The 15,865-nt window shown below is 38.9% G+C and overlaps 1 protein-coding gene across 1 annotated transcript in view; it reads right to left on the bottom strand.

The window, feature by feature from the left end:
- Window positions 1–564: 564 nt before the first annotated feature.
- Window positions 565–15,865, bottom strand: part of dusp22 (dual specificity phosphatase 22) — a 49,501-nt gene continuing 34,200 nt past the window's right edge. The window contains 5 exon segments of the mRNA XM_003224394.4: window positions 565–1,889; window positions 1,892–2,048; window positions 6,657–6,828; window positions 7,862–7,936; window positions 12,742–12,791. Coding sequence (XP_003224442.2) covers window positions 1,786–1,889; window positions 1,892–2,048; window positions 6,657–6,828; window positions 7,862–7,936; window positions 12,742–12,791 — 558 coding nt within the window. The 3' untranslated portion in view covers window positions 565–1,785.

Below are 15,865 nucleotides of genomic sequence, written 5' to 3'. Positions count from 1 at the left end.
GAGCAACAGGTATTACAGATATAGGCCCTATAATGTTCTTAAGAAATTCTAGTCTTGCTGATCTCAATAGGCTTTCTTCACGTCCCAGATTAAAGTGGGGTACAGTACGGCCCCCAATATTTGTGGGGAATAGTTTCCAGGACTTTGTGTGACTATGATAATCTTATTGAACAAGTACCTTCTGGTGGAAGCATACCACAGTTATGTTGGAGAGTCTAGGAAATGCTTAGAGTCCACCTTTCTAGGCATCACTAGTTCCTCCTAGCATCATTGTACAGTCAAATATCTGGTGGAAACGTAACACAGAATCGCCTGGAAGAACTAGAAAATGCCCAGAGAGGATGTATTTTGTCAGAACCAGGATAATAAAACCATGGGTACTGGTCCTGTAAATGCAAGGATCATAATGTACTTTCTTTTTCAGCTGCCATGATGATTCTGATTACCTTTTTCCAACAATGTGAGACATTCACATAGATAATTCTACTAAAGTTGCTCATTTGACAGCATCATAAGTAATAACTGGTGTCAACCACAAACAAGTACTTTAACCAGACAATGCAATGGCATAACATTGGAATGTTTTATTCATTAAAAAAGACCTGAATCTTTTATTGAATATACTCCATCAGGGAAGGCAATCATTGGTGAAACTTGATGAAGTTGACTTACATATAAGCAATCTTTCCTTCAGTAGTAATATAATAATAATAATAAATTTTTATTTATAATCCACCCTCTTTCCCCAGAGAGACTCAGGGTGGTTATAATAATAATATAACATTATTATAGCAGATCTGCCATTATAAATCTATTTTTAGTCTTTATATATATACATCTGCAATATACATTCAGTTGTGTCCATTCTTCACCCATGAACATTTTCTAGGTGAACAAATCCTCTGAGATGCGAGCTAGCACAATAAATGCTGGCTATGCTTACACTGTACTCTTGAACAAAATATACAATTTCAGTAGTCATACAGTCAAAGAGAATTTTAAAATGAAGTGTAAAGGAAACACAATGGAGAGAAAACCATACAGACAGCTAGTTCTCTACTTCCTGATTTGGTCATTACTATTCTCTGCTTTTGAAGAGACAAGTTGCTTTTTACATTGCACAACACCTTGCCTCTTCAGCCACAATTAAACCAGGTGAGGGTAAAGTTTATTCTGAAGTTCACGTTTCTTTACTTTAGGGCACAAAAATATTAATAGTAATCTGAAACTATGAAAAGTGCAACAACGCCAAATTCTGGCTATGTGAAAAACCTGAAGAATAGATATGTGAAGAAATTAATTTGATATCTCAATAGTCAGAATACGACTTGCTGTTTTCATGGCCACTGGAAGAGAATAATAATAATAAAAAAACTTCCCCAAAGGGACTCAGGGCGATCTTTTTGCATATGTGCAGGAGGACTAACAAAGTAACATGCCCTGTTGGTTGTATGTTGATTGTACAATAAACTATCGCTTATTTATGGCAGTGAACTTTGTAGCCTGGTGTTAGGAAGCTTTCTCTTCTGTAATAAACTACAGTTTGTTGTTCTTTAAATTGGCTATGGTTAATGTTAACTGTGGTTTTGTTTGAAATGAGTAAATCATAACATGGATTATGAAGTTGGTCCTATGTCAAACAAACCACAGTTAAGAATAACCACAGTTTAGGGTCTGAATGCAACAATAATCTGTGGTTAACTCAAAACTTCCAGACTCACAAGAACTAGAGAGAAAAAAGTGTGCAATGTCACCTAGGCTCTATCGATCAAGATAAACCAAGGTTTACCAAGACATCAAACACATCCACAGGAACATTACATTTTCTGGCTTTCGTTGATGGAAATCTGTACTGACTGCTCCTAGTCGGGAGTAGTCATGGACAAAGAAGTCACTGGGGCAAAGTTACCATTCCACTGCCTCGACTGAGTATTCGACTGAGCGGCTGCTGATGCTGCGTGTGCTTTGTACTTCTCTAGAAGATTTCGGGCTTCTTCTTTGTCCTGCAAAGAGCTTTCTCCATACTCTGCTGTAAGCCATTCTCTGAACTGGAAGGAACAAAAAGAAAAGACACGTTCAAACAATTAGGACAAGGAATCATTTTACCCAACGAGGTTGCCATGATTACAAAGCAACAGAAATAATGAGTTAAAACCAATTCGCCTGTAGATTTGGGAGCTGCAATACACAGTCTATTATGTTGAAAAGCTCTCTCCCCATTTTCACAAGGCAGAGTATTATATATTTTTAAAATCCTTTATTTATGTATGTATGTACTTATTTACAGCATTTATATTCTGCACTTCTCACCCCAAAGGGGACTCGGGGCGGATTACAGAACATACATTTGCGGCAAACATTCAAAGCTATTTTATACACAAAACAAGACAGACAATTGTACACAGATAGAGGGATATAGACTTTTCCCATCTTTGGCATCTTGGAGGCTTGTGCTCAATTCTGGCCACGGGTGGGGGGTGGGTTTGTGTGCTGTCGCTCCATCTTCCTGCCAAAGAGCTTTGTTTGTAAACTTTCCTCCTTGATCGAATTGCCACCATTTTTATTGGCCCTTTAAAAATACCTCCCTGCTTTTAAGCAGTACCTATTTATCTACTTACATTTTGCTTTCAAACCGCTAGGTAGGCTTTAGGAAAATATACATATTATATTGAGACATACATCTGGCCCATGTGAATTTAATAATGTGGTGTATGAGCGCTACAGGACTTGAGCAAAAACGGTTACCCACTCGTACAAGGCCTACAAAGCACGTGCTCTGCCATCAAGCTATAAGCTTAAAGGTAAAGGTAAAGGTTTCCCCTGACGTTAAGTCCAGTCGTGACCGACTCTGGGGGTTGGTGCTCATAACCATTTCTAAGCCGAAGAACCGGCGTTGTCCATAGACATCTCCAGGTCATGTGGCCGGCATGACTGCATGGAGTGCCATTTCCTTCCCGGCGGAGCAGTACCTATTGATCTACTCACATTTGCATGTTTTCGAACTGCTAGGTTGGCAGGAGCTGGGGCTAACAGCGGGCGCTCATGCCGCTCCTGGGATTTGAACCTGGGACCTTTTGGTCCGCAAGTTCAGCAGCTCAGCGCTTTAACACACTGTGCCACCAGGGGCCCCAAACTATAAGCTATAAGCTTATTCTACTTTTTTTTCTAAATGACAAGGAAATCCTTGAAATGGAATTACATACATATATAATTCTTAAACTTTAATAACAAAACACTGAAGGCTGTACATGACTCCAAAATAGAAAATTTTCATGAGCAAGCATGTGATCCCATTGAAGCATGTCATCCCTACCACAAGTTTTTTTTTAATGTGCACCATAAAGTCAGATGATAAATCTGGCAAAAAAAAGTATAGGTATGAATTTGTTTCTTGTCAATGAATTTGAATTTGCATTCAAAATGGGATCATGAAAAAAAATAAAACAAAAAATTATAATACTTTAGGCAATTTTAATCTAGGCCATCTGAATGTGTGAATTTTCAAAATGAAAAAATAGCCACCCAAGTTCTATTTATCTTGGTATAAAATATTTTGCATACAATGTTGATGGGAACCTGTTTGATACTGTGGAAAAACTGCCACAACATGCAAATCTATAAAGAGGACATTAGAGCTTTTAAAAAGTCGAAAGACTTTGTTATCTGGTAGAAATTTATATCATCCCACGCCTAGCCTAAGACAGTCTGGTGCTTGGGACAGACAGAACATCAAATGTCTTCTCCTCAAGATAAAGTATATAGAAGAGTTAGTCAAAGTAGTGGTCCCTGGGCCAGCATTTCTCCCCGAGCTTTTAGCTGCTGGTCCTTTGGAAGTTTCCAGGAAAGAAAATTATAATTGGAGTGAATGGACACAATTATTGCCAGTCCCTGGCAATGGGGGAAAATTGCCAATTCCCCAACAACAAATATTCTAAGAAGCATTGGTCTACAGTACTCAAGGCCACTCAAGTCATTTTAGCACCAGAGGTAGAAAATTACACAAGCATTTTCCTTGGCAATATCAATGTCCATTCACATGTGCAGGTTAAGCATTTGTGGATTTGATTACTTAGAGACTGTTGTATTTCCTGCCACCCCTGCTGCTGTCCTACAAACGGCCATCTAGTTATTATTGTTGTGTCTTCAAGTCATTTCTGATTTCAAAAAAATAAAAACATGGCTTTGGGATCAGGCTTTTGGTCAATAATAGGAGCAGTGCAATAACAGACTATAAATTACTTTAATGACAACCCAGACTGGCCCTGGAATTTGACCCGGATTATGTGATTTTAATTTTTGTTTTAATGTTATGTTTAATTGGTTGGTTTAAATGTTTTTGTTTATTCATTGATATATGTATACATGTGGCATTGAATTGTTGATTTTGTAAGGCCGCCTTGAGTCCCTTTCGGGCAAGGGTCCTCAAACTTTTAAAGCAGAGGGCCGGTCCACAATCCTTCAGACTGTTGAGGGGCCGAATTATCATTTGAAGAAAAAAAAAACGAACAAATTCCTATGCACACTGCACATATCTTATTTGTATTGCAGAACAACAAAAAACAACAATAACAATGAAAGAACAATACAATATTTAAAAATCAAAACAATTTTAACCAACATAAACCTATCAGGATTTCAGTAGGAAGTGTGGGCCTGCTTCTGGCCAATGAGATAGTCAGGTTAATTAGGATTGTTGTTGTTGTGTGCCTTTAAGTCATTTCAGACTCTGGGCGAGCCTAAGTCTAAAATTATTTGGGTTATTGTATGTATCTATGGCAGAAGTATTCTCTCCTGACGTTTCACCCACATCTATGGCAGGCATCCATGCCTCACAACCTCTGAGGATGCCTGCCATAGATGTGGGTGAAATGTCAGGAGATAATGCTTCTGGAACATGGCCATACAGCCTGGAATACATACGACAATCCTGTGATCCCGGCCATGAAAGCCTTCGACAACACACTAAAATTATTTATTTATTCATTTACTACATTTATTTACTACATTTATATACCGCCCTTCTCACCCCAAAGGGGACTCAGAGCAGCTGTATGTACATACAGTATATTATATTATTAGCATAGCATAATATTAGCATGATATATTACTATATTGAACTATACCACTATACTGTAATATTATATGTAATATATAACATATAATTAATATTATTATATGGTATTATTATTAGTATTATATCGTATAAAATGATAATATTATTATCAATATCGTATGTATATACAATATATTATATTATTAAAACTGATATAAAATATTATATTATAAATGAGGGCGGGGGCCAGGTAAATGACCTTGGAGGGCCGCATCCGGTCCCCGGGCCTTAGTTTGGGGACCCCTGCTTTCGGGTGTTGTGACTCAGCTGGAACCTCAGATTGACACTGATGAGGATGATGGGATTCAGGCTCACAATCAGGTTCAAAATGTCCCTGTTATAGAAGATGAGGAACAGAGAGTGCAAGTTCATTTTCCCACAACAAGGAATGATGTTGATGATACTGAAACTAGCCAGGTGCAAATTCACTTGGAAAAGGAGGACAGTTCTCAGTCTAATAATGAGGCTCAGCAAACTAAAGAGCAGGCTGACCTTGACGAAACAAGTTCCTTAGATCGAGCTGACCGTTTGGAATTCAGGGTTTGGAGGAGTGTGAGAATTGCAAACAAGAGGGAGGTTAGAGGCCAAAGAAATGCTTTCATGCTTTGCAAAGGATATTAAAGCAATGTGTTTGGAGACAAACCTTTGCCAAAGCAACTTTCGTTCAACCAAGAAGCAAGCTCTCGTTTTCCTGGATTATTTTGCAGCCTATGTGTTCATGTTCCCGGGACTTTGTCGTGCTCTAATGGGACTTCGTTTATTCCTTGTGATTTCTTGAATTATTCTCTAAGGCTTTATTTTGTGATGAACTTTTGGAACTTTACTTTTGCTTTTAAAGAACTTTTTACCTTCTATTTTCTAATAAACTAAAAAGACTTCAACCTGTGTGCAGTTTGGTGTATACAGCAAGGTGAAGCTAACCTGAGGTATGACATCAGGGCTGAGAAAGGCTGGATACACAATCATGGTAAATAAATGAATAAATAAATAAGTGATCCTAAAGAGTTTTCTTGGCAAGATTTCCTTCCTCTGAGTGTGTCTTGTCCAAGGTTCCCCATTGGGTTTCTATGATCAAGGGGGGATTTGAACCCTGATCTCGAGTCATAATCCATCGCTCAAAGCATTAAACCACACTGGCTGGCATCCTTTACATCAGGAATGGGAAACTATTGAAAACTGTATTTCAGACCAAATCCAGTTCTCTTGATGTCCCAATCTGACCTGCCTCTCTTCTCCAGATGATGCCAGTTTACTTCCCCATGATACCACTATTTTGTGAGTTCCTAGTTTTAATTAAGGGTCCTCCATTTAGCTTTTATAACAGTTCAAATGCCTCTCCAAAGATCTTGAAACTGGTTGCAAAACAAAGTTAAAGTATAGTGGTTATTTTTGGTCTTGCATTCTTTTTCCTTTGGCCTTGGTTCTCCAATCATATGCAGTCCCCCAACAAATTATCTTTCTTTGAATTCAACCATAGGGCTGAAAGACATTTCCCAACATTGGTTAAAGACTAGGTAGAAAATTCATGCGCCACAATACTTACATCAGCAACATCATTTTTCTCAAACTCTTCTAGCTGGCGCAGGAAACCCGCATTTGGATTGGCACACGACCTTGAAGCTCGTACCACGGAAAGTGCATCCTCCCAGCCAAAGTCAGTGATCGTCATTATATAGGCCACAACCAAGGTTGCACTCCTGGAAACTCCAGCAAGGCTGCATCGCCAACCAAATCCAAACAAACAGATAGGTCAACACATATTACTTTTTTCTTTTTTACTCATTAATATCCCCTCCCAGTATTATGACTCAAGGAAGCTTACAGAAAATTAAAAGCAGAACCAGATTAAAACATGGGTATCAATAGTATATGTGAACTTGATTTTAAAGAAGAATTAGATAATTACAAGATTAAAACCATTCAAAAACCCAGTGCAAGACAGAATATATAAATAAACAATAGAACAGCACAGTATCTTAAAAGCTACCACGAGTTTCACTATTTGCCAGGAAGGAAGCATCATTTTTAATAAACTAAAATGAACATAACAAAATGCACAAAAACACAGCTTTCAAAGAATGGCACACTTCCTGAAACAAGTGAACAGTTAGCCGCCGAGGTGTACCAATCCCCCCCTTCCTCTGCCTGTCTCTGATATTTTACATTAAAGAAAATATTATGAGAAAATAATAAGCATGTTTCAGCTATATTTCAGTTTAAAAGAGGGATATCCTCGAAAAAGTCTGGAAACTGTAGTTTTGCAGAGTTACATCTTAAAGTAAAATAATGGGGGAGATGGGATCTAAAGGAAGAGGGAAATGACCGTGAAACAGGCCCTAATTCTCTCTTTATATCTTTTTTATATATCTATATATTTTTATATATCTATAAATGACATATGTTGGGCTAATATCTTGTAAAGTAGTAGTAGTTAACTATTTCATGTGGTCCATGCATGTGCACTGCAGTTGTCCTAGACTTTGGTTCCTAGCCTTTGGTCTTCCAGGTGCTTTGGACTCCTACTCCCAGAAATCCCATCCAACTTATCAGCTGTTAGGAATTGTGAGAGTTGAATTTCAAAACACCTGTAGGACCAAAGGCTAGGAACCACTGGGTTAGAGACACACTCTTTTTACAGCTTTTCCAACATCAGCCTGCAATGTTTTGTAGGCAGTCCACTTGTATGCCTGCCATTTCTCCCCCCCCCCTCCATAAAATCCCAAGAAAATTAAAATTTACAATACGTACCAGTGAACAAGACAGCCCTCACCCTTAAGACGGCACTCATGTATAAATACAATGCTTTCTTTGAAGTGTCTGGTCCTAAAAGAAGGAGTGAGGATAGGGAAAAAAGTCTGATTCATTAAAATTAAAGGCTATAAAACACATCAAAATAATATATTGTCCAAAATTGAGAGAATGACGAGATGCTCAAGTGTGACCAAATATGATTTTTATACAAATATTGTTGACATTCCAGCAAAATGTTTGGATGGTAACCAAGACATGTTGGATGATAAGATGAGAACTTTACATATCAAATCAGCTTTTGTAAGAGTTTGAATTCAACGCAAACCCAGGAGACCCAATACTTTCATTGTTAAAAAAAAATGCCAAGCTCTGGTAAAAGAACTGCTTCTATAAAAGAAACAAAGACACGCCAAATAAGCAAAACAGCTAAGATGATGCAAGTTAACATAAGGTGAAGTGACAAACCCAAAGTAATTCTTCTTGTCATCAAATGGGGCAGAAAATACCAAGGGAAATGCAAAATTAAAATCACAAGGAAGTAGAGCCCTAGGAACACAATGGGACTGAAAGAGCTTATACTCCCTTATTTGAAAGTGACCCATCCTGAATGGCAATGCAAGCTCAGATATTTGGTGCAATAAGTAAGATCTTTTAGTTATTTTTTTCCAGATTTTAAGGGAGTTTGGAATTAATATTTTCAAGTTTTCTGACATTCTAATTTTTTTTAATGGAAAGGTAGCAAAAAGGAGTAAGCAACGTATGAAGTAATGGAAGCTACGTTTCTAAAATTTTAACAAGCAAAGGAAGAAGCACTAATGACCATATTTCAAACATCCCTGAGCTAAGGGAATGCATCAAAGAATGTAAAAAGGAAATCAACTGGGACTTTATAGACTACAGTAATGTTTTAACAAGGTAGATCATGAAAAGCTATAGAATACTGTAAAAGAAATGAATGTGCCACATCATTTGATTGTCCTAATGCAAAATCTAAATTCAGGTCCCTGCCAGAGTAAAATATGGAAAAAGAGAATAGTTTCTAATGAATAAGGGTATAACAATGATGCTTTTTACCATTGTGTTTAATAAAATGTATATGCAGAATGCATCATACGAAAAGTGGGATCAGACTCAAAGAGTGTGAAAACTGGAGGAAGAAACATCAATCGGCTAAGGCAGTGGTTCCCAACCTTTGGTCCTCCGGTTGTTTTGGACTTCAAATCCCAGAATTCCTGTCAGCTGGCCAAGTTCTTTGAGGCTCCTGGGAGTTGAAGACCCAAATCTCTGGAGGACCAAAGGTTGGGAACCACTGGTTTTCAGCTAGTACTATACTACCAACAGAAACTAGCAAAGACTTGGAATTTAGGCAAGTTAAGGAAGATAATGGATAAGCAGAGTTACAACTGAACATTAAGACAAGATGAGATGCGTAAGTAGACTATGACGCTATCAAAATTGTGGAAGATTTTCTACACCTTGGCTCAGACATCAATCAAAATGAAAACTATGGTCAAGAAATCTGAAGATTAAAATTTGGCAAGGCAGTTATGAAGGAATTAGATCAGATTTTAATGTACTGAAACACCAAAATCAAGATCGTTCATGGCATATGAAAAATAGACAGTGAAGAAAGCTGGCAGAGGGGGGGAAATCAGCTAAATTAATATGTGGTGCTGGAGGAAAGCTCTACTTTGGAAACATAATTTTTTTCTGTGTCAGGAGCAACTTGAGAAACTGCAAGTCACTTCTGGTACGAGAGAATCGGGCGTCTGCAAGGACATTGCCCAGGGGACGCCCGGATGTTTGATGGGAGGCTTCTCATGTCTCGTATGGGGAGCTGGAGCTGACAGAAGGAGCTCATCTAGACTCTCCCCGGATTCGAACTAGGACCTTCAGGTCAGCAACACAACCTTCAAGTCAGCAGTCCTACCGGCACAAGGGTTTAACCCACTGAACCACTGGGAACACATCATGAGATGACATGAGGAAAATGTAATACTTTGCAGGACTGTTGATAAAAGAATATCTTAGAAAATGACCCATTCATAGGGTCACCACAAGTTGAGAATGTCTTGATAGAACACCACAGAACACAGAATTGCAGTGGATCACTTTTGCAAAAAAATGTCTAAAATAAAGCTTTGCACCAACACAGAGAAAATTCCCACAAATGCTTTTAGACTGTAAGGTTCCTGATGTTTTTCATGCTATATTCAGGGCTGAACTTGTGCATCAGTCCAGATGTTGCTGAACTATAGCTCCCGCTACACCACTGGATGCTGCCATCTATTTACGAGGGCTATCCAGAAAGTAGATTACGTTTTGGAATTAAAAATGAACGAAGTATAGGAGAAAACATTTACCATATGCAGTTGAAGGCCACACTCAAATACCACTTCTCAACATAGTTGCCATTCAAATCTAGGCACTTACCATAGCGATGAATGAGCTTTGCAACTCCTTCCCCACAAAACTCTGCCACTTGCGCCCTCAACCACTTGTTTCCAACAATGGAGGCGTGGCTGGTAACGCAGCACTTTGGCGACGATGTGCAGCTGCGGGGAGGGGTGACTGGCTGGTTGAGGATGCAAGGGGCAGAGTTTTGTGGGGAAGGAGTTGCAAAGCTCATTCATCGCTATAAGTGCCTAGATTTGAATAGCGACTATGTTGAGAAGTAGTATTTGGGTGTGGCTTTCAACTGCATATGGTAAATGTTTTCTCCTATACTTTGTTAATTTTTAATTCCAAAACAATCTATTTTCTGGATAACCCTTGTACAATCATACAAACATTTGTCCATTTCTGATTACTGCAGCACTGCTACAATTCTGCAGAACTACACGAACATAGATGGCAACATGTATGCAACAACGGGGGAAAGGGAGATAAAAGATAATCTGCAATGGATGAGCTGAATTCATCAACCGATACATTTGCAAGATGCCACACTGAGAACTTGGTGTTCTATGAGAAAAAAGCAAATATGCCAAAAATATCTCTCGAAAGCATTGGAGCAAAGAGACAGCACTCCTATGTGAAAAAAGGCAGTGCTACATTTCCTTCCGTAGGCACCAGGCAGGCCCTTTGAAACCACTTTTGTTTCTCTATAAAACAAATTGCCAGGAAGTGGCTGAACCCCCCCCCCCCCGCCCCACTCCCTCCTCACCCTTCGTAAGCATAAGCTTAGAAGACTAGAAGAAAACTTGGCTCCCGTCCATGCTTTCTCATGAAGCTTATGTAAGTCGCCTTCAGAAGAAAGGCAGCCTCAATAGCCTTGTCCTAAATCATTCAGCAAAAGCGGTCTCAAGATTGACCCACCCAACTATTTATGATGAGATTATTTATGAGCCATGGATCATGGCTTCACATCACTGTAATGTGGGAAAACCCTTTCCCTTAATCTATGCATGTTTAGGCAGGCAAATAACCAGGAGGTTTAGTGAGCATCTGGCAAACCAAACTACCATGGCAGCATTTGAGTTGGTCAATCAGTTTGTATACATATGCTGCCAAATCTATAGTCTCTGTCTGTCTGTCTATCATTCTTTTTACCTACCTATCAACCTATCTCACGTCTAGTTTCATCCAGATGTCAATGGAAAAGTTAAATAGCAATTACGCAGAGTGGGTTGCTGTGAGTTTTCAGGGTTGCATGCCTATGTTTCAGAAGCATTCTTTCCTGACGTTTCGCCTGCATCTATGGCAGGCATCCTCAGAGGTAATGAGGTCTGTTGGAAACTAGGCAAGTGAGGTTTATATATCTGTGGCATGTTTAGGGTGGGAGAAAGAACTCTTGTCTGCCTGAGGCAAGTGTGAATGTTCTATTAGAAAAAATGGGTTCCCAAGGGCTTGAACTAATAAGTACCCACTAATGGAATAATAATAATGTATTAGATGTCATTAAACATTGTATTGTGTAAAATAAATAAATATAAATGTCAGATAAATGGTTACAAATCACAATCAAACTGTTGCATTCACAGTATGATGAATGGTAGTTGCATTCACAATGGAGAAAACTTTGTTTATTTTCTTGGATTGTGAATGTTGCCAATTGGCCACCTTGGTTAGCACTGAATGGTCTTGCAGCTTCAAAGCCTGGCTGCTTCCTTCGGAGGTATTAGCGGATCCTAATTGATTCATGTCTGGAATTCCTGTGTTTTCTTTATTTACTGTCCTGATTTTAGAGTTTTTAAATACTGGTATTGTCTGTCATAGATGCAGGCGAAACATCAGGAAAGAATGCTACTGGAACATGGCCATACAGCCCAGAAAACGCACAGCAACCCAGTGATTCTGGCTATGAAAGCCTTCGCCAATTACATAGCAGTTTTAAAAAGAAGGCCCTTCACATCTAGTTTACAAGCTAAAATACAACAGAAAAGGGAGGAATGGAGAAGGAGAGGAATGTACATTTTCAATGTTATGAGGCTTCTTAATTTGGTGGAATAGCTGCTAGACAAAAGTTGGGAAGAGGCAATGCCAGGTGGAGCTAGCTTTTTAGAAGGGCTAATGGTTGCCATGCATTTCAGCCTATTATATTTGTCATTTATTACCAAATTTATCATATGTCTGAGCTGTCACACCGCCAAGGAGTGCTGGGCAGCACATATGGGATGGTTCCAAGTTGTCCTCACAACAACCCTGTGACTTGCTTAGGTAATTGTCAGGGTTATGCAGGAAACTTTGGGACAGAGATAGAGAGCTTCCATGGTCTGAGTCTACTATTAAACAAAGAAGATGTCCTCTTGAAATAGTCATTTTCCATTTGTAAAAAAACAAACTGGAACAGTTGAGAAGCCTGACATATTTGCACATCCCATCTAGAGACATTAAACAATCTGGACTTTCATCTAGTTGGTCTTTTCTATACTTACAAATTCTGCGAGGGTGAATCTGCAGCAGGGATGCACAGATATTTCACTCCCTGTGCAAAAAAAAAAAAGAAAAATAAAACAAGGAAGATAAAGTTAAGATTTAATAAACTAATAGCCGAAACTGGAACATTGTTGTCATTTAGCATTAGCACCATGACAGACAGCCAACATTGATATACAACTGTAAAATCTGGTTCTGTCAGTCATATTTTTCACATGTGAGCAAACGGGTATAGGCACATCAAACAGAGTGAACCTCTTCAATGGAAACATCTTTTAGCTTTGGATTTTATCATTGTCTAGGGAAAATGCCTAATTTGTTCAGTCCCTATAAATTCCAAACACACGGCTTCACATATGTGTCTTGCTTTCTTTAAATAGGTATACAAAATTAAATGTGAATGCGGGAAGGTGATGAAGACTGTTATTCTTCTCAAGTCTATATTTAAAGAGTTTCATTACCTATTTCACCAAACAAAAGGTACACATTTAACATCAAAAATACAGTATTTTCTATATCTGAAATTTTCATTATAAAATTATTAATGGAATTTGTTGATGCTATAGCATTTTCCAATAATGTGTACAGAATTCGCTTTCTTTTTGTTGTTTTTTATTTGTTCAGTCGCTTCCGCATCGTTGTGATCTTATGGACCAGCCCACGCCAGAACTCCCTGTCGGCCATCGCCACCCCCAGCTTCTTCAAGGACAAGCCAGTCACTTCAAGGATGCCATCCATCCATCTTGCCCTTAGTCGGCCCGTCTTCTTTTTTCCTTCCATTTCTTCCCATCATTATTATCTTCTTCGAGCTTTCCTGTCTTCTCAAGATGTGGCCAAAGTACTTCAGCTTTGCCTCTAATATCCTTCCCTCCAGTGAGCAGTCAGGCATTATTTCCTGGAGTATGGACTGGTTTGATCTTCTTGATTCACTTTCTTAGTCAGATGTTATAGAAAGAATTTTATCACAGAAAGTGTGGGAAGTGGTCCCTCCAGGGAGGGGGAAGCACACTGAGAGAGAAAGACGCCGCTTCACTGGATCACTCCATATCATATTAGTCCAGGCACTGAAATGGACATGAGACTGGCTACTAATACTGAGCCTGAGAGCAAAGGAAACCAAAAAGTGTTGACAGTCTTCCTTCCACATGGCTTCCCAACTGCAAAGGATTTTGTTTCCATAGGATTACAATCATAGACTTCCAAGGGCTGGATAGTTAAAGTGAGCATTTAAACTAGCATAAGTCCAAGGAAGTTGTGCAACTGAAAAGACGAGAACAGGACTGTAGCCCCATGACTTCTCTCAATCACAAGCAGTTCCCCCTTCTCACATATAATGAACAACAGAGGGTGGGAACTTTAACACTACCAGGCACGGGTCTTTGAAAAACTCAAAGGCTGGCATCAAAGATGTGGTTTGTATTGCATAGGAAGTTGGGCCGGGCTGTGGCGCAGCTGGCTAGTAACCAGCTGCAATAAATCACTACTGACCGAGAGGTCATGTGTTCGAAGCACGGTTAAGCCCCCGACCATTAAATAACCCGGCTTGCTGTTTACCTAAGCAGCCTGAAAGACAGTTGCATCTATCAAGTAGGAAATTTAGGTACGCTTTATGCGGGAGGCTAATTTAACAAATTTACAACACCATAAAACTGCCAGCAACATGCTGGAAAGGAATGAGGAAGTACAGTCACTAGTGGACGGTGAAGCAACAGCTCCCCCTGTGGCCGGAATCGTGAAGCTGAAAATGTTAAATGCCTCTGAGTGTGTCTCAACTGTATGTTGTTTGTCTGATGGCATTGAATGTTTGCCATATATATGTTGATTGTAATCCACCCGGAGCCCCTTCGGGGTGAGAAGGGCAGAATATAAATACTGTAAATAAAATAAATAATAAATAGACCATCAGGCCATCTAACTCTGTGTTGTCTTCCCTGATGGGACACAGCTGTCCAGTGTTTTAGAATGTACCATATGTCTCCCAGATCTACATATATAAAAGAGTGATGGCATCACGGCAATTCACAAAACAACAAAAGTACAGGCCCAACAACCTCAAAATTTGACAACACAACCCATAATCCACGCCTCAAGGTTGATACAACAAAAAGAAAAGAAAAATAAAGTCCTAATTAGAGGGAGAGCAATAATTTTTTTATCCAATTGCTGCCAGTTTAGAGGGCTAATCTCTGCCCACTTGGTTGCCTAGCAACCAAGGGACAGCCAGGTTTCAGTTAGGGGACAGGCGGATGTAGGCCTCACTTAGACTTCTTCCACAGATTATCTAATTTGCACTGGATTATATGGCAGTGTAGACTCAAGGCCCTTCCACACAGCTATATAACCCATTTATAATCTTATATTATCTGCTTTGCACTGGATTATCTTGACTCCGCACTACCATATAATCCACTTCAGTGGGCATTTTATACAGCTGTGAAGAAGGGGCCTCAGATAATCCAGTTCTGAGCAGATAATATAAGATTAGAAATATACAGTAGAATCTCACTTATCCAACGTAAACAGGCCGGCAGGATAAGTGAATATGTTGGATAATAAGAAGGGATTCAGGAAAAGCCAATTAAACATCAAATTAGGTAATCGTTATACAAATTAAGCACCAAAACATCATATTATACAACAAATTTGACATAAAAAGTAGTTCCATGCGCAGTAATGCTATGTAGTATTTACAGTAGAGTCTCACTTATCCAACACTCGCTTATCCAACGTTCTGGATTATCCAACGCATTTTTGTAGTCAATGCTTTCAATATATCGTGATATTTTGGTGCTAAATTCATAAATACAGTAATTACTATATAGCATAACTGTGTACTGAACTACTTTTTCTGACAAATTTGTTGTCTAACATGATGTTTTGGTGCTTAATTTGTAAAATCATAACTTAATTTGATGTTTAATAGGGTTATCCTTAATTCCTCATTATCCAACATATTCACTTATCCAACGTTCGCTTATCCAACTGTATTTACAAATTTACCACTAAAATATCACAATGAATTTAAAACACTGACTACAAAAACATTGATTATGAAAAGGCAGACTGCGTTGGATAATCCAGAACATTGTATAAGCGAATGTTGGATAAGTGAGATTCTTCTTT

The sequence above is a fragment of the Anolis carolinensis genome, chromosome 4 (genome assembly GCF_035594765.1).
Source record: "Anolis carolinensis isolate JA03-04 chromosome 4, rAnoCar3.1.pri, whole genome shotgun sequence".
Taxonomy (NCBI): Eukaryota; Metazoa; Chordata; class Lepidosauria; order Squamata; family Dactyloidae; genus Anolis; species Anolis carolinensis.
Note: the sequence above shows the minus strand (reverse complement) of the source record. Positions and strands in the feature narration are given on the sequence as shown.